This window comes from Corvus brachyrhynchos, unplaced genomic scaffold (assembly GCF_000691975.1).
Source record: "Corvus brachyrhynchos isolate BGI_N302 unplaced genomic scaffold, ASM69197v1 scaffold164, whole genome shotgun sequence".
NCBI classification, from domain to species: domain Eukaryota; kingdom Metazoa; phylum Chordata; class Aves; order Passeriformes; family Corvidae; genus Corvus; species Corvus brachyrhynchos.
The window spans coordinates 1,304,388-1,328,580 of record NW_008237426.1 but is presented as its reverse complement, the minus strand read 5'-3'; the positions used below and the strand labels follow the sequence as shown (position 1 = coordinate 1,328,580).

Below are 24,193 nucleotides of genomic sequence, written 5' to 3'. Positions count from 1 at the left end.
GAATTGTACCCAAGGTGATGTGGGAACAGGATGGATGCTGGACATGGGTCCCCTTCCCCATGTACAGGTGACCAGAAGGAGGTGGAAGTGAATTCCAGTGCTCTGTAGGCCTGCTGTACAGGAAGAGCACGGGAATGGTCCCCTTTGGACACAAAGACACACAGGTTGCAAAGGTAATTTTAAAAGACTCATTCTCTTCCTAAAAATCAGCTGCTGGTCCAAGCAAAGCATCCAATAAGCCCAAAATGAACAGGACCAACCAGTGGCTCCAAACACTCCCAAGTCACCGAATCCACGACTGGTTTGGGTTGGAAGGGATCTCACAGCCCATCCAGAGCCACCCCTGCCATGGGCAGGGACACCCTCCACGGGACAGGGTGCTCCAAGCCCCGATGTCCAGCCTGGCCTTGGGCACCTCCAGGGACAGGAACACTTCCAGGGCTATTCCTAAAGCAGCATTGGAACTTCAGTAACAGCCTAAGGCAGCCAAAGGGCTGAAATTCCAAATTGGAAATGTCCAGCACAACACTGAGGTACCATTTCCGCTTCCTCAGCCACCTCCAAGTGCCCTCAACCCCTGGAAATCAGGAGTGCCAAAGTGAGCCCATGAAATCACTGCCACTCCTCTTCATCCCCTTCCTACCACACTTTTGTCCATGACCAAGTGGACACGGAGTGTATCTCCAGCCCTCCCCTACACAAGCATTTGCTCATTCCAGAAGCTTCCCCACAGCCCAAAGAGCACAAACACAAACCAAGCAGAGTGGCCACTCTGTCACAGCGTATCTCAGATAATCCTGACTCCAGCACTCCCAGGCAGTTCCATTTATAACCCATTTCGGAGGGATGCTGGGGGCACAATCCCTAGCTCGTATTTCAGTTACAAACCTGGATTACCAGCAGTATTTAAAATGGACATTTTACCACAAAGCCCATTTCATATCAGCCTGAAATGGTCCACAGGGATTTTATTTCCTCCTCCAGGGATAACAACCTATTCCATTAGGACATGCTCCAAATCCTATTAGAGTCATTATAAAGTTAAATGCAATTTTCACAACTGCAATTTCATTTCTAAGAAGGACCACACTGCAGCATGACCATCACCCTGCTAATCCACCCCCTCCTGTTCTTCCCCCAACAAACAGATAAAGTGCTTGAACTGATGTTTGACAGCAGAACTTTTCATTATTATCTTTTAATTCTGTGAGTTAGTTGTACAAATTAGTTGGGTTTCTTCAAATGGATCCTGAAAAAAGAAGGAGTTTACACTTTACGTGGAAATGGGGAATCATAACATTCTTCCTTAAAAAGCAGCAGAAGTATATGGATAATACTTGGAAAAAAAGAGATTTAAACCCCAAAGCTAAGTTGTAGGCAAGACAAATTCTTCCCAACCCCTGAGCACAGCTGTGATGTCCTTAAAACACACTTAATAGGCAGCTACAAAATTTGCAAAGCAAACCCAAGCTGACAAAAAGGGTTCCTCTAGAGAAATACAGAGAAGTGTCAAATTAATGGACAAAACCCAGCATACCAAGACACCAAAAGGTTATAAAAATGTAAACTACTACAGCAAAGTTTTTTTGCAGCAAAACTAGAATTGCAGTTTATGAACAGTTTCAGTGGCAGTGACATTCTCTAATTCAGTAAATGGTTATTTCTTATATCTGTTCTAGAAAATTAAAGCCAGTGTCCCTAGGGAGAAGTGGTGCCTGTGGCATCCTGACTGGTGGGAATCTCTGCCGCTTCCTCAACAGCCAAAGCAGAGGGGGCCTGCTCTGCCTTCTCCAGTGACCTCGTTAACATCTGCCCAGCAGCTGGAACAGCCCCAAAGGAGCATTTGGTGTCCCATGCTTTGCTCCTTTGGACTAGTCAGAGCTTTACAGCTTCCTTGGTAAATGCCAAACCCCAGCTCCACAGAGAGCTGGTTCCAGTGGTGGCAGAAGGGCAGGGCTGAATTAAAACAACTATTTTACATTTACACTAAAAAGCTTTCATTCAGAAATTGCTGAATATGATCCACACTTCAAAGGCCAGCCCCCAAATAAACATTCCAGAGGCAGAAACTAAAACCCAATATTCAATGCTAGGACAATGACCAAGAAACCAGGTAAGCATGAACAGTACAGACCAAAAATAAAGTAAAATTATATTGATTAGTTAGAGTTAAAAACTCATGTTGTAATTCAACATATGTGGGGTTTTTTTAAGGGAGAAATAGTAAATTGTAGATTTATGGAATAGCAAGTAATAGCACTAAAGTTCACAGAAAAAGGCCTGAGAAACAAGGATTTTCTCACGAACTGGACTTGAGTCTCAGTATCACACTGGGATGGAAGAACTGCCCATGTGGATTCTGGCAGCAGCTCCCTCCCCTCCCTCCCCTCCACCCAACGCCTCAGCCGACTGCGATACTGGAGCCCCGCATTTGAAGGAAAACATGAACTCTGATTTACAAGAAAGCAATGAAAATGATCAATGACTCAGAAAATTGGCTCCAAAAGAAAAATGGAAGAGCTGGAACCGGTTATGTGAGCAAAGGCAGGATTATGCAGCCATGGAACTGGACACCTCAAATAGGAGCTTAACACAGAAATGCTCAGTGCTGCAGAAAGGAAATTAGTGTGTGTGTATATCTGCATTTATGCACCATTCCTGTGCAGGAAGAACGCCACAGGACCAGCATCTCCATCCCTGCCCTATCCTAGCATAACACCCCAAACAATTAATTGCTCACTCGTGCATGTTGGATGGAAATGGGTTTTCCTTCCCAGCACGAGCTGCAGTAAAATCCAACAGTGCCTGGACACAGCCATGAAGGATCTCTCAGTGTGCAGCAGCCCTGCCTCCAGCCAGGCTCCTGTGAAAAGCTGTGGGCTCCAGCTTGGCACAGGGGTGTGGACTGCAGGCAGGCAGAGCTCATGGACACGGCTCCACAACTGGAATTGCCTGGGAAGTTCTCTGGGTACACAAACACACGGCAAGCTCCCGGCGCATCCTGTACGTGAACAGGATTTTCTCTCTGGGTTTTTCCTTGCCTTAGCAGTTGCAGCCCTGTTCAGACAGCAGCTGCACATCCGCAGGAAACCTCTGGCAAGGCTGGCCCAGCATCCCCCGCTCCCCTTAACCCCGTGGGCACAAATCCGGTGTGAATGCTGCCCCTCCTGACTGCCCTGCTCAGCCACAGAGCCAACGGGCACCTGCTGCAGGTGTGGTGCCCATCGTGCCTCAGCCCCCAAATTCATCCTCAGTGGCTCCTCGTGAGCAGGACACATCCAGGGACACTGACACAGGAAGGGGGCACGGTGCCACTCGGCAGCCAAGGCCAGGTGTCCGGGAGGGAACAGGAAAAAGGCAGAAAAGCGAAATAGCTCCGGATATTCCCCCAGCATTGAGCAATCCCTGGCTGAGGGATTTCCTGAGAAACAGGAGATACCTTTGTGTTTTCTGTTCCTGGTTAGATTTTGCCTTTAAAAAGCTGCATTCTGGCCCCAGGTGTGCCTTCAGCAGCCCTAAAGCTCACAGGGATGAGCTCCATGAGACACTTCTGGAGAAAATTTACCAACTTTTCTGTGTTTTGGAGTCAGTCAGCCACGGGATGTCTCTTGGTTCTGGCCAATGAAGAGAAACGATCATTCCTTTCCATCCTTCTCCCCACAAAGCACTTGTGATTTACAGAACAGAACTGGTTTGGACACAGCCCTGAGCACCCTGGGACAGCGGAAGGTGTCCCTTCCCAGGGCAGGGGTGGCAGCAGATGAGCTCTAAGGTCCCTTCCCACCCAGACCACTCCATGGTCCCTGTTGCATCTTACACCTACTCTGGCTTTACTACACCCAAGAGCTCTGCCATGTTTAAGAGAGGAGGGAACAAGAACTGCTCGCACTATCTGACATCCAGGTCCAGCACAGATTTAGACAGTCCCACAATGACTTTTCTGCTCAGGTGCCTATTCCTTTACTAACAATTCCTACCATTTCATTTGGTTTTTAAGATCTTGTACTTTCCAAAGACCTACATCTTCCAACTTCAATATTTCACAGCCATGCCAAGCCCCAGGTCAGAGACCATGGCTATATTACAGAAACTGGCAGAGCTGCATTTCCCTGTGTGATCCATGTGCAGTGCACTGAACTCCACTGTCATTTCATTACCTGCATGTTCCTCACACCACAAGGTGTTCCCAAGGTTCCTCACCAGCACCATTTGTTTCCACAACCCCAATGAACTCAGGATACCCCAGATCCCCTTTTCCACACTGAGCAGTGCAGACTCAGCTCCCCTGATAAAAGCAACACCTTATTCCCTCTCTAATTTCCTATAAAACAATGAATTCGTTCCCTTTCTGCTGCAGGAGGGAATTTGCTCTGACTCCCAGCCTGGCGTTCGAGGCTCTTAGTGAGGGACACTGTCAGAAGGGTTCTGGGGAAGGAACTGCAACAACATCCTGCAAAAGGCTCTCCATAGCAAAGGGTGGCTTTTTCCACACAAAATACACACAGATGGATTCAAACATCTATCAACACTGTATTTGATTTTAATTGTTATTTTAGCGGGTCCAGACATCAGATTAACTCACCCACAATTTCCCAGATCTCCCCCAAAAGTCTTCTAAAACTCTCATGTCACATTGACCAAATCTCCTTAGTCTGATTTTTTCCGGTCTGCTGATTTAGGTGCTAGGTTACACAGCACACTTGGGAACTCAGGATTTCACACTTCAGCTCCTTGAGAAATGTGGAGTGAAGACCATCTGGTCCTGATGATTCCTCACTGTTCACTTCAGGGGTTTGCTGCGACACAGATTTTACCAATACTGCAAGCTCAGGTACGGCCTCCCTCCAGCTCCCTCTATTTGAAAAGATAAAATACAATTTAGGACAAAAGTCTCCAATTTTGCAGAGAACACAGACAGCAGGAACTCACTTTTGTGCTTCAGGCCATCTTCTCACCCCTTTCTCCTCACACTCCATCATGTGCTGACCCTGTGCTGTCCCTGGCAGATGTCCCAGCTCTGACAGGCTCAGAAAAAACTAGCACACAAATCTTGTGATATCAGCAAATGACTGAAAGCTTTGTATTAATTTCCTTGCAAATAAACAGGAGAATAATAATTCCTTTCCTTGTCCTTGGAGATCTCTGGGGAGGTTTGGAGATGGCTTTTTCTCTTTCCAGGGTAACTTCTCACTGGTGTTGGGTGCTCACTGTGAACACAAACGCCACGCGCCCAGTATTTATTTAACCTCTTTGGCTGTGCCTTCGCTTTGTGTTTTTAGTAAACTTCCTCAAACTATTTTATTTTTAATTAACTTCTATTACACAGATCCCCCTTTACAAGACTAAATGCTGATGGTGAGGATGGATGTCACCATCCTGCAATGGCCATCAGTTTACAGCCCTAATACCCTGACAAATCTGGGGTTTGAGCCTGGATTCTCCATGTTTTCCATGACTACAAGGCATTACCTCTGGTGTGGGGGTGGGAGCATTGATGTTTGGGCAGAGGCTGATGGGGCCTGGGCAGGGATGGACCCTCAGTGACACAATGGTGCTGACTCCATCAGGAACAGAGGAGCGAGGGAAGCTGGGGCTGGGGAACCTCTGTGCCCATACAAACACACACAGAGCACCCCCTCTGCCTGTACTGCCATGGAAGGGCTGTTCCTGGGGACAAGCACACCTGGGGCCCACAGAGGTGCAGGAGCAGGTGTAGGAATGGCAGAAGGAATCCCTGTGTGTCTCAGGATGACGGACACCAGGCGGCTGCTGCTCCGACCCACAGCGTCCCCATGGATCAGGGCTGTAGGATGGAATCCCCACTCAGTCTGAGCCCAGGGAAAGATGTGCCAGAGCTCCCTCAGCCATTCCCTGCAGGGATGAAACACTGAACTTTGGCCAGGATCAATGAAAAGCTGCTTCCATAACACTTTTCAGTGGTATTCAGCAAAAGCACGAGAAGCAATGGGCATAAAAACTAAATCACAGGTTCCACCTCACTGTGAGGAAGAACTGCTTTCCATGGGGGTGGCAGAACCCTGGAACAGTTGCCCAGCAGGGCATGGAGTCTCCCTGTCTGGAGACATCCCACACCCACCTGGATGACCCCAGATGGACTGCAGAGTGTCCAGAGGTCCCTTCCAATCCCAACTGCTCAGTGAGTCTGTCTCAAGAGTACCTGGCCCCACCAGTGAGTGTCTGTCCTGCACTAAGCTGAACTGTGATGTTTTGCCCACAACAGGGGAACACACAAGTGAAAACTCAAACCACCTGTGGACTGAAGAGGTACAAACTGACAGATTCCTGTTTCCTTCTGTGGGAGAGTTTTGGCCTCAATACCTCCTGCACTTGCGACCTCCCCTCCAGTGCTCCCAGTAAAAGCCCTCCATGACCAAAGGCACCAAAGGTTTATTTCCTTCTTGTTCAGACTGAGCCCACTGGGTGAGGACATCTCCGAAAACCTGCGGAGGCACAGGCTGGGATTAACCTGCTGCTCTGGGGTGAACTCCCCAATTAAGGAGGATCTCAGACAAAGAACAGATGACAAAAGAGATTTCTAAATGGAAATGAGACAACCAGATCATACAGAAAAGCTTATCAATTGTAATAAACTAAAGCAGAGCTCACTCAATGCTTTTCACAGCATTTTACTGATTATCATTCGAAGCGAGCCTTCCAAGCAACTTCTCGGGTGATTTTTAGAAGTAAAAACCTTAATCTAGGCATCAATAATGTAAAACTGTTACATTCATTATTCCTCTGTTTTACTAAGCTCTCCTTCCCCAGCCCTTCTAGGAGAAATCTCGCCTGTTTGACCCTGAATCTACTCCAAGTACCATGGAAACATCTGAATAACAAGAACGCTCATCAAAATTTAAACTTCTTACAGCAGCGCCAAAGGCAATGAAATTTTTATTGAATTCCTGAGCCCTCATTTTCTGCACAAAGCCAAGCTGGAGAAGCCGCCACAGACAGCCCTGAGCACGACAGGGCCCAGAGCCTTTGGGGCCTTGTTTCCCATTTCCAGCTATTTCCAGGCAAACCCCTCAATCCCAGTTCCCACCACGCTGCCTCTCGTGTCTATTTAGATCCGCCCTGTCCCTTCCAAACAAAACTTCCAACAGGGATCCTCTACCTGCCCTGGGACCATTTAGTGGAAGGATCTGCAGCACTGCTGCGATCACTGGGAACAGGAAAGTGTTACTTCAGCATTTAGGGATGTTTATTCTGGATATGGATGGATATATACGGCGGATATAGGGCCGAGTCCTCCCTCTGCAGGGAATGACACCCAAACACCTCAGTAAGAAGTGCTTTGTAGCTGGACAAATTGGGAATTCGGCACATTTTCCACGGGTATTTTCTTCCTTGAGTCTTTCAGAAACTTAAATCCTAGGTTTACAACTGTTCAATGATTTTGATATGTGAAGATTAAAAAATAATAATAATAAAATTGTTGACTTTGTCAGAGATGACAGGGAGATGCCTGCAGAGCGGAGAGGGACTGGAGGCTGGCACAGGCACCATGAAGAGGGAATGAACGGGCCTGGATCTGACAGTGCCCTGGAATCCCAGGTGCCTTCCCCGCCTCTGCGTCTCTGGTGGGACTGGGTGGATGTTTATGGAGCAAATCCCATTTCTGAGAGGTCACTGTGGCCCATCAGCCCCTTCTCCAGGGCAGTCACAACTCTGAAGGGACAGATTATGAGATGCATATTCTGAAAAATCAATGCCGAAGCATCACTACAGTGGGCACAAAACTGTCACACTGGGCACTAAAACAGCTGGATACATTTCCTCTTAATTTTTCTGGGTCCCAGACAATTTTTTAAATGGATTCAATGCCACTTCATTTCAGCAGAGTGCAAAGATACATTCATTAGTGGTTATGAATGATTCAGGTGCCATGGAGCTGAATACCAAAACAGGAATAAATATGGATTTGAACCAAGCATTATAAATAAATCATGGGACTACCCCTGAATAAGGAAAAATATCAAATATTGAATATTTTCTCAATAAAGTAGCACTGTGAAGTTTTTGCAGTGCACAAGGCAGTGAGATCCTGGGGAGAAACAGCAGGAGAACATGTATTTAAGAATTTCCTAACTCCATCCCATAAGAAGGGGAAAGAGGACGTGACAAATTAAAGACAGCAAGCCTTGACATGCTGTATCTTTGAATATTTCTCAGTGCAGCCCTCGCAGTGGGGGGGTTCATTTGTGTGCTGCAGACTGAGGAGCTCCAAAGGCCAGGAAGGACACACATTTTAAGATCATTTCAAATATGAAGCTGTTTGTTCACTGAATACAGACTGCCTCAATCACCTGGGGAAAAGACAAACTAGGGCTGGGAACAGTAAAAATAAATTATGGGATCAACTAAGCCCTTCTCATGTTCACCAATGGCTACTGCAGGATCCAGGCACATCCTGGCACAACAAAAACATACCTTTTTTCTGATCAAGTTCAAAAGAAAATACAGAGAGGTATTGCTTTCCCATGTTTTTGTCTTGCAATGACACAAATTCTGCAGGCTGGCTTTGCACATCAATTCCAATTCCCTTCCAGCTCAGTGAATGCAGGCCCATCTTCACATCAAAGTCCCTTCTAATTTACAAATCCCAAAAATAACCTTAATTACAACCCACTTCAATAATAGCTTCCATGTAAGGAACAAGCAAACAAGACTCTGCAGCCTGAAAAGAAACTACTCAAAGGACTCAATAAGGGCCTAGAAAAACATGCCTGGTGTAGTGGGGGGATAAGGGCAGACTGCTCAGCCTTTCCCATGAAAGCTGGGAGAAGAAAAACCAAATAAATGTAACAGATTGGCACAAAAGAAAGGAAAAAGGTGCTGTTCTTCTCAGAGCCATGGGATGAGGGGGATACAAGATGTTTACATGGAGGGGGGGAGAGGAAAATGGAATAACAGAAAAGAAATCTATGGGGGATTGATAAATAATGGAGAAACCACTGAGGAAACCCCAAAGTGCCTGGAGACCGAGACATCACTGGGGGAAAAAACAACCATTCCTGCCCTTTAGTGCAATGGCCTCAGCCATCTGCCTCTGGACACTGCCAGGACATGGGATCCTGCACATTCCCTGCCCCAGAGCCGCTGCGGGACAGGAGCTGCCACGCCCTGCCTGGGGGTCACCATCCAACAGGAGCTGAGCTCTTGGGGTGCTCTACCAAACCAGATTCTCATTGCCCTTTCACATTTTTTTTATCTTTAAATGGATTCTAATCACTGAAGTACAGAAAGATGCGAAATAAACTTGAGGCAATCTTTGTAAACTGTGCCATTAATTGCACAAAAATCTTCTAATTAATCTTTCAGCTTTCCAGAATTACTGAAGGTGGAATCTGGGGCTGTTTCTTCCCACACTGCACAGGTAGAAACTTGCCTTTGTTGAAACCTGGCCCAGCACACGAGGCACTGCTGCCAGTGACAGGAGCAGGGTTGCAGGAATTCAGAATGGGAATTCAGGAAAGCACAGACCCAGTAACACTCTTTTTTCTTTAACAAAATCCAGCAATGTGGGTTCCTTAAGGTAAAGAAATTGAGATAAGTATTATGGATCAGGTGCACACCTCAAATCCAAGGAAGTTTTTGATATTTGAAGTTTGTGATATTCTAGAAAAGAATTTTTCTCTCAAAGAGAAACAGACTGCAGAGCATTCACACACTTGAAGCGCAAATTAGTAACAGCTAATATATTAGGAAGGTCTGAGAGTCTCCAGTACTCTCAGTAAAGGATTTCAAATTAGTAAATTACCAGTGACCCCTTTAACCGAGACAAAGCACTGGAGCCTCCCTAGAAAAACACAGGTCAATAATTCTGAAAGACTACCTTGTAACAGTATTTTTGGCAAGGTGGTACAACAATGGATCCCTCAAGGGAAAGATGCTCTTCCAAATAAAGTTTTACCCATCTGAGCCATTCCAGGCAAACCAAAGAACCCTTTAGGTTGGAAAGGACCTCCAGGACCATCGAGTCCCACCATTAACCCAGCACCATCAGATCCATCACTAAACCACGGCCCCAAGTGCCACACCCAGAATTCAAATATTCCCTTTAATCCGTAACATTTTCCTGCACTTCAAAGAATTTTCTCTTTTCCTTGGAAAACAACAATCAACAATTACAATCCCACGTGAAGCTGAAGAAGCCAAGTTCGAGTTTTCCAAGAGACGCAGCTTAACATTTGAACACAGTCCTTTACCCAAGTACTGGAAGTCCTGATTCAACATTGCTGTGGTTGATGTGATGGTGCAGAGCTCTGGTAACAGCACCAGCAGTCCATGGAAAGCCTTTGAGGCTCCACAAAAGCTTTATTCCTTGTGCTCCTGCACTTGCTCCCACGCAGTGAGATTTTACAGAGTTAACAGGTTAATTGTGGAAACCCTCCGCGTGTCTGCCCAGACCGTTCCGGCTGCAATCCAAGCAGCAGCAGGGAGATCAGCAGCTCTGAAATCACTCCTCTCATGGTTAATCACACTAATGATCGTTTAAGCAAATTAGCAGAGCAAGAAGCATGCACCGTGCAGATTAAGTGTGTGACTGGGAGCAAAAGCACAGTCGGTGCCAAGGACAGAGGCCACAGCTGCTCCAGCCCCAGAAACCTGAGCTTACGGAACTGAGCCTCCTTTCCAGCCCCACAAAGTGGTTCTTCTCCCTTCCCACCCCATGCAAATTCCCAGAGAACAAGGCAAAGTTTCAGCTAATTATTTAAAGCACAATGATTTGAGCCTTATGCTTCTTTCTGCAGCCAAGAGAACATAACAGGACGGTGGTCACAAACTCTTATTTTTCTCTATTATCTGCCCACTGGAAGCACCTTCTTAAAATACAGTTTCTTCTCTGTGTGGCATCTCAGGATGTGCTACAGGAAACAGGCAAAAGATAAACACTATAAATCAGAGCTATGTTAGTGTTGACGTTGTCAGTAAACAAAGTTATTAATTATACATGTACTGGGAAAGCTGAAGAAAAATTATTTGCCCAAAGGGAAAAGGAATGGCAAATTATATTTTAAAGATTCTCCCCAAAGCGTGGCACGCAGCTTATAGTAAATCATTAGAATTTAGTGAAATGTTTGTTCTGCAGCCCTGACTCAGCTCTCAGAGCTGTGAGCTGCTATAAACTCATCTCAAAAGAGACCTTCAGTACAGAAAAGTGATGTATTATAAGTTCTACTTCAGCCTCTTAGGTTCTCCCCTGTGCACAAAGCCTCCCTGAGCTTCCCAGCCAACACCAGCTCCATCCCTATCACAGAGCCATGGGGTGGGGTGAGGGAGGGACCAGTTCCAACCCCTCAGAGCCCTGTCCAGCCTGGCCTTGGACACTGCCAGGGATGGGGCAGCCCCAGCTTCCCTGGCACCCTGTGCCAGGGCCTGCCCTCCCTCTCAGGGAAGCTGTTGAGCACAATTCCTCGCCCACCCAGTGGCACTTCCACCACATCCATGACTCTGCAGAGACTGGGATCACCCAGGACAGGGTCTGATGCCTTGCACAAGCCCAGGCAGATGATTCCGTGGCTCTTTGCTCACCCACTTCCTCATTTCCCTTGTGCCTTAGTGCAGTTTCCAGCAGGATCTGCTCCATGACCCTGCTGGGCACAGAGGTGGCACTGACTCCCTGTAGCTCCCAGGGACTTTCACAAACGTTCCTCCATCAGGATAAACAAAGAGCAATCGTTTGAGGCTGAAGCTCCAAAACACCACAGAGCTCATTAGGTTACAGAGCACGAAGCACAATTATTTTCAAAGGCTGCCAAAACTTTGGCATCTCCTTCAAGTCCCATTCCATTCTGCCACATTGCTCTGGAAAAAATACATTGTGCTGCTAAGGGAACTGCTCCCTGTGCTTACAGATGCAGATCTTGACTGACAAGCAGCACTTTTTGGGGGAGGTTTTGCAGCCTGCATGACCACACCCACTGCAGGCAAGACATAAAGAGAAATCCTGAGCAATCCTAATTCTGTGCAGTAACCTGCCAGTGATGGGGAGGCTCCAGGGGCCTTCCAATAGTTGTAACTTAGACTGAGCACAAACCCCTTTTATTCAAATTGTGTTCACAGAATGAAGTGCTTCACTGAAGCTAAAACCATCTGATGTGAGAGACACACAACCTGGGGAATGGCACTTCCAGAGCACAGTGTGCTTTGAGGCGCCACAGTACAGCAATTTATATCCTCACCTGCAAAGTGCTTTGGTTCATGTTACACTGAGACTATATTTAAGCTCCTAAGGATGTGAAGAAGAGAGATCATAGATGCAACCTTTGAGTCAGCACTTGAAAACAAACAAGACCAGCAGAGCTGCCAGAATATGGGACTGGTTAGAAGAACATTCAATATAAAAATAACATTCTGCCCTTCATTAACCATTAGCCAGCTTGCTTTGAGCCTGGTTTCCTTCTGTGGGTATCTTGGATCCTGTTCCCCTTTCCCTCCAGGCCTGCCCCCAGCACCCCTCTGGAGAGGGCACCTGCAAGAGCACAAAACGCCTTCATTAGGCAGCTCACACCTGCCTCCAAGGCTTCCCATCTCCCCCAGAACACTGAGGTGTTTAACTTCCACTGGCATCATGACCAAACCCTGTTTACTCCAGGAACCCAAACTCCACCGTGATTTTCCTTTAAATTATTCTCCTCACAAAGACAAACTAATTAACTGCAAGACTGCATAGGGAATCAGCCACCACAGATAAGAGCCCTCCTCCTTCCCACAAACTACTGGATTGTTTCATCTCCGCAACTTCGGGAGAAACTTCCCTGCCAAGGACAGGAGTTTGGATAATGAGACATCCAGTACTGGCAATAATCTGGCTCCCATTAGAGAAATCAAGTATCTGGTGGATGAGAGTCAGCTTAACCATCATAAAAATTTAACTGGAAAGAAAGTCTGTTCACTTTATGGTATGGGCTCTCTCTCAAGACTGATTGATGTGTGGTGTTCCTCAGCATTTCCACTTTAACATCACCCTCAGTTTTCATCACGAAATTTGGTGGTGTGAAAACAGCGCAAAACTTTCTGCTGAAATGGAAAAAAAAAAATTAAATCCCATAAATTCAAAAATTAAACTTGGAGTTTGATTCAAGCAATTAAAATGGAAGGATGACCCTAATGCACAGAGAAGAGTACTCGCCATTTAGGGCACAACTCCTATAAAAAGAGCTCTCACTTTGAGGAAAAAGGCATTTTAATGAGCTGCTTAGTTCACACATTCACATTTCTTGGAAGTCTCTGGCATGTGCAACTCAAAAATTACTACTGAATCTTTCAGCTTTTAGCTTGCAATTGAAATTCTGTCATCTCCTTTTGATGGGGAATAAAACCAGTCTTAAAACCCCTATAGCTTATCTCTAGAACACATATCTATCTACTGTATCCTTAAATCCTTACAAGCATCCAAGAGCACTTGGGACCATGAGCTGGGCTTACCTTTCCGACAGCATTGGATGAAAAATACACTGCAAAACCAGTAAATCCTGTGCTGGGCAAAGCCTGGTCCAAACTAAAAGCACATTTTTACTCTGGAGACCAAACAAAAAACCACCCCTAAATATGAACCTTGGGCAAACCCTGCATTTTCTGTAACTGCCTGTCAGGCCAAAGGCACAGCCCCAGCTTACTGTTTTAAAAGCCATTTTGGGGGAAAAGGATTTCTGTCCCTAAAGCAGCAGCTGGTTCAAACCCCTGTTAATATGATCCTCATTTATTAGAAACTCTGGCCGAAAGAGAAACCAGCTTTTACAATTCCCTCAGTTCAATATCAGTTTCGACATTGTAGATATTTAAGACACTACTGCTTAATTTAGTAACATTTTCATTATCCCCAAGGATTACTCAAGAACATTTACAAGGAAAACCATTTGTGTGAATTGTATGGGTTACTGATCATTTGGCTTTGTCTTTCTTAATGGTATTTTTTATAAATATATCTATATCTCACAAAGAGGTTTTTTTAAAATTCCATGTGTACCTCATCTTCCCGGCATGTGCAGTTCTGGATCTTCCCTCCCAAATCCACATGCCATTCCATTATGGACTCCCATCCCAAAGGATTTCATCCCTGTCCTCATTAACCCCTGCCCATTTTGGGGCTGTTTTGCAACTGTTTTTCAGCTCTGCAAAAATCCACTTGAAAACTCTGCAGCACCTCTGTAACACAAAGACAACTTTTCCACATATAATCGGACTCCCAGGGAATTCCAGATGCTTCGTGTACAAGAACCTCGTGATTAAAGGTTGCCAGGTCTTTGGAAAAGAGATTTTGTAAGAGGAAAAGCCACCCTTGCAGCAGGATTATCTGGGGCCTGCACACCCCATGGTCCTGGGGATGCTCCATACAGAGGGACCACACATCATCCCTGTCCTCACCACTGGGATCATCCTGGCCTTCTCCTGGCCACAGGGATCCCACTGACCACACTCAAAGCACGAGGCACACGCAGCAGCTGCCCCTGCTCAGCCCCGACCCCGGGAAAGGCTGGAAAACCCCGAGCTGCCGAGTGTCTGCCCAAAGACAGAGATCGTGGCCAGCCAGGGCTCCCCTGAGCTTCTCCTACAACACATTCCACTGTTCTCTGCCACCACCATGGAATGTTAAGCATCTGCACTGCTACCAGGGAATCCTCCTTTACATTCCAGCAAAGCTCACTGGTGACTTTTGGAAATACAACTAAAGAAAACAAATGTTGGTGCCCCCATCAAGAACCATGGCAAGCTCTCTTCCACGTGTCAAGGGCTGGACAAATGATCCTCACGGTCTTAGAAAAACATCAAAACAGACCAAAAAGCCACAAACTTACACCAGTCCAACTACAGAACAAGACTTAGACACTGAGCAGGAAAAGCAGAGGTTCTGCTGAGCCCAAGCCCTGTGGAACAGAAATTAGATCTCAGTCTTGAACACAAGAGTGGGACTTTTGCATGATGCAAAGATCATTTTCTTTTGGGGGAAGTTTACCTTTAGTACTAAAAATGACACCTCTCCTGAAAATGGGCTTTTCTGGTGTCCTGGTACAACCTGAACAAGGGATGTAGCCTTAAAATAACACTCCCACGTCCTTCCTCTCCCATGTAGCTGAGTATCTGTTCACAACTTTTTCACCACCGACACTTGCCTCGAATACAAATGTGAGAGGCAAAAATTCCCAGTTAGTTGAATCCACAAGTAAACTGTGAACTCCATTCACATTAAACTACCCCTAGGAGCAGCAGTGAGGACTTTCAGAAAGCCTTTTCAGACAAAGAGTGAAGTGCAGTGGTAGAGACCCAAATTCCAGGGAGTTCATTCAGCTCACCCACCTTCCCCACACCAGACTCCCGGACTCACTGCCCTTGTTTGCATCACTACAGAAAAAAGGTCACTAATTACTCATTACATTTTCAGGGTAAGAAGTAACTTCTATGAAGCCAAGGTGTTGTTTGTACTTCCAAGAGCTTCCCTGAGCAGCACATTCCGAGGTCCCCAAAAAGGACAATACTTTGTCCCCCACGTGAGCCTTTGACAGCTTCAGGTTCATGCAGCATTTCCTGAATCTCTAATTGAGGGGCAGCCCATTATCAAGATACAGCACTGAGCTTAATTAGAGAGGGAAATCGATGAAGATCATCTAGAAGGTATGAGAAAGGTTTGAGCAATTTTCAGTGATGGTTCAAATTTCTTCCCTGGAATTGTTTCCAACAATAATGAAAGCTTAATGCAAAACAAGAGTTACCCAGACATATTACTCTGCTGCTGCAGGACTTAATGTGCTTTGCAAATGGGTACGATTTCTGGGGCAGGATGGCATCAGCTTTTACCAAAGCTGCTGCCCCACAGAACCCTGGAAAACAAGCCCAGGGTTCTTCACATTCAGGCTCTTCCTCCTGCAGCTGTCTTGGTTTTGTTTTAAAGAAAGTCCTGACTTGCCTCACACATCCTCATTTTATTTTAGGAACCGTTCATATGTTAGCAGATGTATAATCACAACTAGTTTTTAAGCCAAAGTCTTCAAATAAAAAAATTTAAAATAATTACCTGCCATGAGTAATCAAAGTACTAGAGACCCCATCCCAGCAAGAGCAAAGGGAACAGGGAAATCAAGGTGAGGCATCCCTGCCAGCCCCCCCAGAACACAGAAAGCACTGCTCCCTGACACCGCAGGACCCACACTGCAATACACCTATTTGCTGCTGGAATAAGCCTTTGCCATTGCTATAAGCCTTGTCAGCTCTACTGAAAACATTTCCAGCGCTTCCTTCTAAAGCACAAAGGGGACAATTCCATCAACACACTTCTGCATTTGGCTTTTTCCATACAATTTGCTCTGGCAGCACGAAGGAGGCTGTGATCAGCCAATTGCCACGTGCAATCTCTGACTTATCACTACAGATACCCCAATAAGCTTCTGTGGTTTTATTTTTAAATTCAGTTACATTAACACAGTGAGACATTCAATGCATAATACTTAAGATACACTATCAGACACTGAATGCTGTCCTAGACAGCTCAGAAGTTGACTTTCTCCTACGCCAAAAACTCACTGCAAGGGAATAACAAACAACAGCAAAGAGCAATTCTGACTCTTCCCCCACAAACACAGGGATTTATTTATTTTAGAGACTTCAGACCTGCCATATCAATTTTACAGGAGAATGAAAATGGAAAATTCTTTTTGTTTTTTTGTTTATTATTTTCTGGTTCATTATTAACTGCAATAAATATTTCAACAGGGAGAGAAAGTCCCCCCAGGCTGCTGGTCCCCACCCCAGCACCAAGGCAGGTCACAGGAAGCCCCTGTGGTGACCTCACTCAGTCCCAGCCCCTGCACAAATCCCTGGGGTGCTGGGCACAGCCATAAATTTGAAATATTGCCCAGATGAAGACTGAACTTATGACCTTCCCAGTATTTAACTGCCACTCTGGCTCTTCCAGGCTGAGCAGATTAAATACAGTCACTACCTGTTTCCCCAGCTCTGCTGTCATCACTTCCCACTCTTATCTGAGGGAAATGCTACAGATTCTTTCACAGCTGGGGAGAGCAAAACAAATTTTTCAGAGCTCTTGATTCATTACAGGTGTCGTAAATAAGCTGGTACCAGCACCCACAACGAGGGGAGAGCACTGTCAGTACAGCCAGGAGAGAGGGGACTTTCCAGGCACCAAACTGTTGCCTCTGCCAAGGGAAGTGTCCTGCCCTTGCTTGGCCTGGACTGCGGTGATGCCGGCTTTGGCACCCAAGGAAAAGCGAAGAGGTCCCTTCCCCATATTCTGTGGCATTCGGGGTACAAAGCTGCACACAGGTTTTATCCATTCAGTGTTTGGCCCTACAGACTGCCTCCACTGTGGACAGGATTCAGCAACCCAGTCCCAGCTTTAGGGGCTGGGACTCTCAGCCACAGGAATGGGACATTCCCTGTTCTCTTCCACATTAAACCACTTCTCAGACGCACCAGGCAAAGGCTCAGTGTGTGACCAGCGGGTCCATGAAATCCCCAGTCTGCAGATACACAGAATCACTGAATCCTACAATGGTGTGGGTTGGAAGGGACCTTACAGCTCATCACATTCACCCCCTGCCATGGGCAGGGACACCTTCCACTAGCCCAGGGTTCTCCAAGCCCTGTCCAAGCTGGCCTTGGACACTGCCAGGGATAGGGCAGCCAAAACTTCCTACCACGTTAAGGAAAGTTCTTGACTCTATCTCCCAGATACACATGGTAGGTAAAGAGACTGAGGACAGAAATTAGTCTAGAATTCTTCTGGACCCCTAAGTACCTTTCTAGTCAAGTTCAAGGTCATTTTCCTGATTCAGTCCTTCCGTGAGGTATGCAGAGAAATAAATCCCAATCATTTTTGAAACCCAGTGCTAGAGGGCAATGGAAATCTCCTCTATCACCTTTCATTTATGACACAGGGGTTCACCTATTTCCAGGTACGTGAAACTGGTGATATCCTTAAGTGTCACCAACAGGATCTGAGTAACTGCACTGAAGGTAGCATTTATTCCAATTGAAAATGGTGCCAGAAGTACCAGAAAACACCCCAGGACTCCCAGGACTGGTGGCTGTACAGCCCCATATCAGTTGGAATAAGCTTTCCCCAACCACCTCCCTCGTACCTTACACGAACCCCCAGTAAAACTCAGGTATTTTCCTGCTGGCTGAGCGCAGCCTCAGTGTGACACACCTGAGGGCACCCTCCCTCCAGGGATGGTCAGGAATTTCATCCCCACTGCCAGGGAAGGAGGATTCCAGTGGTTGGTACCACACCAGACACTCATTTGCTTGCAGGGTTTTGTATCCTTGTCAGAGGACACAGAAAAGCAGGTCATGGAGCACAGTGACCTTTAAGAGCATTCCTTTGGAGTCCGTGCACAAGTCAAACTTACAAGGATAAAGCAGTTTGTTTCTGCAAATTTCAGTCAGTCCATACCTGGGCACTGCCAGGAGAACTCAGTCAAGAGGCAGCCACAGGAACACCCCTCCAGTTTCACTGCCCTAACGCTGCCAAGCAATGGCATCACCCCCCGGCACAGAATTCCATGTCTGCACTGCCATGGGGAAGCATTAATAGAAGGAAAGAGATTGGCTGCCCGAGCACAACCCCCAGCAGAGAGTGAAACCTCTTAGCAAAAACATGGGCTTCAAGGAGAGCTGCAGAAAAATACAGGAGAAGGGAGTGAGTACCCAAGACCAGATTTCTTGTCTGAAATGCTGCCAGACTAATTCCCAAGGATGACAGAAAGAACTTAAGTTAAGCAAAATCATGCTGTTATTAGGTGGGGAGAGATGACAATTTCTCTGGTCTAGAAGAAAATGATCCAGGGATCAGGTAACAGTTATTCAAGCTATTCAACCCTGCACCAAATTACAGTAATGCAGAAATACAATTGCTCCCTACTGTGACCTCTCAGGGAAAGCAGAATTAAGATTAGAACTAAGAAGTAAAATCAGAAATGCCACTATCCAAAATGCACTCTGTAGAATCTTTCATATATTTTAATATTCGAGCATTAAAGGATTTTCTTTCCAGTGCCAGGTGTGTAACAAAAATTCAGCACGGACAGACTGGCAGAACACATTCCAAACCTTCACAGCCAAATGAAGAAATCCTTTACACTGGTTCAGATAAGGGCAAAGGAGTTGTCTCCAGTTCACTTTCATCCCCAGCTGACCTGGCTGGATGTCCTGCACTAAGGCTCCTCTCAGCTTTATCCATGACCTGCTTAATTGCATCACATCATTAATGGTATTAATTGCTGCCACTGCCCATAAAACACAAGACCAATTCTGTAAAATAGAGAGGCTGGAACTGAATTAAACGCAGCACACAGTGAGCTGTTTGAAGCCATCATAAAGTGCTCCTCAGACTTTGAAGTATTTCCAAAGCCAGAGCACCAAATCCTTATTCTTTTAGCCAAGATACAAAGTAAAAAAAATGTGGGGTTTTCTGCATGACCAGATTGAGCCCGTGCACTTCCTTTTGGTCAGGAAACCCTTCCTTTTGTCTACAGAAAACCCTTCATTTATGGATGTTCAGTGAATAAATTTCTCCCCTCAGAACTACTTTTTAGACCACCTTTGTAGCACCACAATCCACAGCAAACCAAGTCAGATAAGCTCTTGCAAGGACCCTGCATAGGCCCTGAAACTCCAGAGAAAGAGCTGGAAACCCATATTAGGGTCCAGTCAATTAAAAAAGACAGATTTCTTCATGGAATGTAAGAAAGACAAGGAAGCCAAACTTCTACCTGATTTTTTTCCCACTCCTTAACAAGTCTACTTTCCTTGCTTACCCAGCCTGCTTTATTTACTTTTTTATGTATAGTAAGATGCTTTTAAAACTACATTATCAATATTTCAGTGCTTTTTCTAGTAAAAATAGCTTGCAAGAGTAAGCAAAACAGTTACACACACAATAAAGCAGCATTTTACCAAACGTCTCTGCTTTTATCTTCTCGCAAGCTCATTGAAAACAACAATATCTTTAAGGATTAAGAGATGTCCTTTCCAAAGACAACCAGGTTGCAGTACCACAGGCTGACTTTTGGATGGGATCAGCCACACTGTGGCCTTGGCCCTCCTTCAAGTATATGACATCAACCACATTTAATATTGTAGGAGCAGAGAGAACAGCTTTTGAGTATCTTCAGGTTGCATTGTATGAGCACCTTGCTCATTTGGCTATTTAGGAAATTACAAGCAGTTTGGATCATAAATCAGAGTAACAATATCTATAACAGAATTAGAGGGGGCTTGGTTTTTAACGGGGCACAGAACTGGTCACAGAATAAACTTGGTATTTCATCATCTGGAGAAGTGTTCTCTGTGAAAATTAAAACCCCTGACCTACCTTGGACTGCCAGCTCTGCCTGGGCCTCCAGGGTGTCATTGCCACTCTCAGCAATGCAGGTGAAGGTCCCGGCGTCGGCCTCGGCCACATCCCGGATCTCCAGGATCCCCCCGGCCAGCAGCTGGAACCGGCCAGACCTGTGCAAACAGGGACAGGGTCATTCTGTGGACATGGTCATTCCGTGGACAGAGTCATTCTGTGGACAGAGTCATTCTGTGGACAGGGTCATTCTGTGGACAGGGTCATTCCACGGACACGGCCTCGGCCACATCCCAGATCTCCAGGATCCCCCCAGCCAGCAGCTGGAACCGGCCAGACCTGCACACACAGGGACAGGGTCATTCCATGGACACCACCCCAGCACTGTGGGACACAGAGGAGTTTTAATTACACCATCACATCCCACACTTCGGCTCCACAATGGAAATTAAGTTCAACCCTATCAATTCCACAAGAGCAGATCATCTTTTTGCACTTGCAGCTTCACTTATTAATTAAATGTGATCCAAGGTATTTAGTCAAGAGCAGCCAGAACTGAAGAAAAATGAAGTATTGTAATCACATAATTAAAAAAAAGGCATTTTGCAGATCCAGCTGGAATGACTTATTGCTTGGGAAGCTGAGGGAAGTACAACAGGAGGGACTGTGCCTTTCCAACACAAGGACAGCAATGCACGTTATGCAATGTACAGCAATTGAACTGTGTGAAAAGGTGAGCCATCCCTGAGAGATGAACTATTTCAGAGTAAGATACGGGTTAGAAGAAATTCAAAATACAGATTCATCAGGTGACAAAGGGTCTGTACAGAGGGGTCTCTCCCTCTGACTTTTAAAGGGTGGGGAAGGGTTTCTAGTCCAGCCCTTATGAACTACCTGCTTTTGCTGCTAAAGGTGGCACTTTCTGCTCAGTGCAGCACCCTCAGCCTCCAGCCACATCCTCCTCCCACTGCAGCCATCACTGCCCTTCACCTGATACAAAATTTGTACACGACTTTTCCAAGGTCCTCCAACACTCCAAGCTTCCACATAAAATGCCAAATAAACTTTCAATAAAATGCCAAAAACCCCAAGCCAGGACAACAAGTTGTGCCTGAATGCTGACCCAGAGCCATTCTTATTTGCAGCTGGAAGAGTCGGGGGGAGAAGGAAGGGAACCTGGTGGGTTCCTGCCTGGCACTCTCGAGCCATGGCTTGTGGGCAGGAAGGATTGAATTCTGTCAATATATGACCATTACAACAATTGCCTTTTTTGTTCTCTATTTGGAGTGGCCAACGGACAAAAGTCAACCTCAGTGCTTTCTCCATTTGAAATTTCCCTAGAATTACATCAGCAGGACCAATCCTGACCTGCTTGGACAGGTAAATTGTTGGGACACAGACTTTTGCCTCATCTCACTATTATTTAGCACATAAATACTGATTTATGATCCTCCTCTAACTGCCGATCAAATTTCTGTTTAATAGATTTAAAAGCAGAGCAAACAAAACCATAACTGGCATTAACTGTTAAAAGCATCCAAAGAGATGTCCCTATCCAGGTGCTCCGTAAGGAAAGCCATCCTGTTCCCACGAATAACACCAGGACTACAGAAAGGCTTGCTTGGAAGGAGCACAGGGAATGTGAGTGAAGATACGAGTTTGAAAAATCATATTAAGAGCTTTCCAAATGCTGGGAAAAATGTCCCGGGCTTGCGTGGGAATGGCACTTCAGACACGTTCTAAAACCAGGCCTAAAGGAAAACACGCCTGGGCCTTGACACATCCATCCATGAAGTTTCTACCTTCTTTTGTTATGTAAAAGAGCTGCTTTGACTTTTTGTTCTTGCAGCAGGGAATGTGCCGAGGGCTGGGGTGAAAGCAGGGAGCTGGATGTGCCAGGGACAGCGGGACACGGAGCAGGGAGGGAGCAGTACCCCAAGAACTGCGACTGTCACATCCTGAAGAAATGATCAAAGGCAGTCAGGATGTCCATGGCATTTTGAGGACATTCATGCCTTTCCCAGGATATCCACTGTTACCCTCTAAAAGCAACACGTGCCCTAGGATGCTCCTTTTCCCACTGCCAGCCTCTGGAAAAGTTGCTGACAGCAGTTAAGATGTTACTAAACCTATTAAAAATTACTCCTCGTTGTCACTTTAGGCAACAGAAGTTTGTCCTAGGGGATCTCACAAGCTACTTGTAGCATGGGAATATTTACGGGGATTCTGTTCAGCCATCTCAACATGCGCCATGTTTATATTCCCTTTGATTATATTCCTCCAGAAAATCCAGAGCTGAGTTCAATTTCCCAATAGGTGATTCAGTGGAAGTTTAATGGAAGAAAACAATTAATCTGCCAGACTCCTTGGTGATTCCCTCTGTATGAATCAGCTCAGGAAAAATCCTGGGCTTAAAGGAAAGCTGCTTTTGTAATAAAGCAAAATATCTTAATTTTGTAAGGACAATGAAGCATTTTCACAAAAGAGTGAAGCAATCTGATTTCAGACACTGGAGACAAAGAATCATCTTAATATAAAAGTGATAACATAATTTGAAGTGTCATTAAAAACAACAAAGATTGATCACTCAGATGTCAGGGAAGAGGAAAATCAAATTCCAGCCTTTTATATGCATTCCATACAGCCCTCACTTGCACCCCCTTAACACACAATTACTGAGCTACTCTGGATGCCTCACTCACAGGCTCTTTGTGTTTCATTATCACAAAATATACTGAGCCTTTATTAATTTACTGTAGTCAAACTGGCAGTTATACCCTGAGGTTTGGGCTTTTTTTCCCTCTTTTAAATTACTATTCCCCAAACATCTTATAATCTATTTGCTGTCTCAGTAAAGTACAGCAGATAAAATTAGACAGTAAATTAGATTATTTTGTGGGATCTACTACCAGAAAAATCTCCATAATTACTCTGCTATGCTTAACCTTTCCCCAGCTGGGCAAGTGTAATTCACTTGGTACCAATCACTCAGAGCCCTGCCAACAGGAATGTGTAGTAAAGGGAATATCACACGTTTGTGGGAAGCACTAAGGAAAAGCCCACATCAGGGACGTGGATGTGATCCTACAACCACAGACTCCACGTGAACACAGGCAGCAGAGCAGAAACGAACAGGGCACAAGTGCCCCCAGCTGTCATCCCCTCACGGCAGGAAAGTGTTACCTGTACAACCACCTTTCTGCAGGAGCTTTGCAGTTACATGACATTTTGCTAAACTGAACGGCCCAAACCTGCTGCAGGGCTTGCTGGATTTTACAGACTTATTAAAACCTTATTGCTCAAGTCCTTTCAATGGTTTAATTTCAGATGAACCATCTCATCTACGGCAGTTTTTCAAGAACCTGTGACACCTGCGTTTGTTCTTTCTCCTACAGAAATGTCCCAATATAAATGAAGATACACAATATATGCTGTTGGAGCACATACTGATCCACACACTGCAAAGTTTTCAGAGCAGATCATCTTCCAAACATTTCCAACTCTGTGCCTGTGTCCCGAGCTCTGAAAATCCACCTTGGCAGCCACCTGGAACTTCCCTTTCCAAGTTAGGAAGCACAAAGTGACTCCTGCACTTGCTGAAGAACAGACCCTCACACAGCAGGATCCTCAGCCAGACTAGAGACTGAAATAAAATATATTCACCAGGTAAGAAAGGCTCCCAGTTGGCTCAAGCCCGAAGCACCACTCAGCCTGAACACACCACCTCCATTCTAACCTTTTGTACCGAGCAATGCTGACACCACGAGAGGTTTTACTTCAGGAAGTTTTCCATAAAGGGCCTAAGATTTATTCCAATAACTTCATACTTCAGTGCCTTCCCTGCTTCCTTCCACTTCCCTC

The 24,193-nt window shown here is 45.7% G+C and overlaps 1 protein-coding gene across 1 annotated transcript in view; it reads right to left on the bottom strand.

Annotated features, from left to right (window-relative positions):
* NEO1 (neogenin 1) overlaps nt 1–24,193 on the bottom strand; it is a 113,361-nt gene that overhangs the window by 66,474 nt on the left and 22,694 nt on the right. Inside the window, exon 5 of the mRNA XM_017731089.1 lies at nt 20,354–20,490. Coding sequence (XP_017586578.1) covers nt 20,354–20,490 — 137 coding nt within the window. The remainder of the gene's footprint in view (nt 1–20,353; nt 20,491–24,193) is intronic.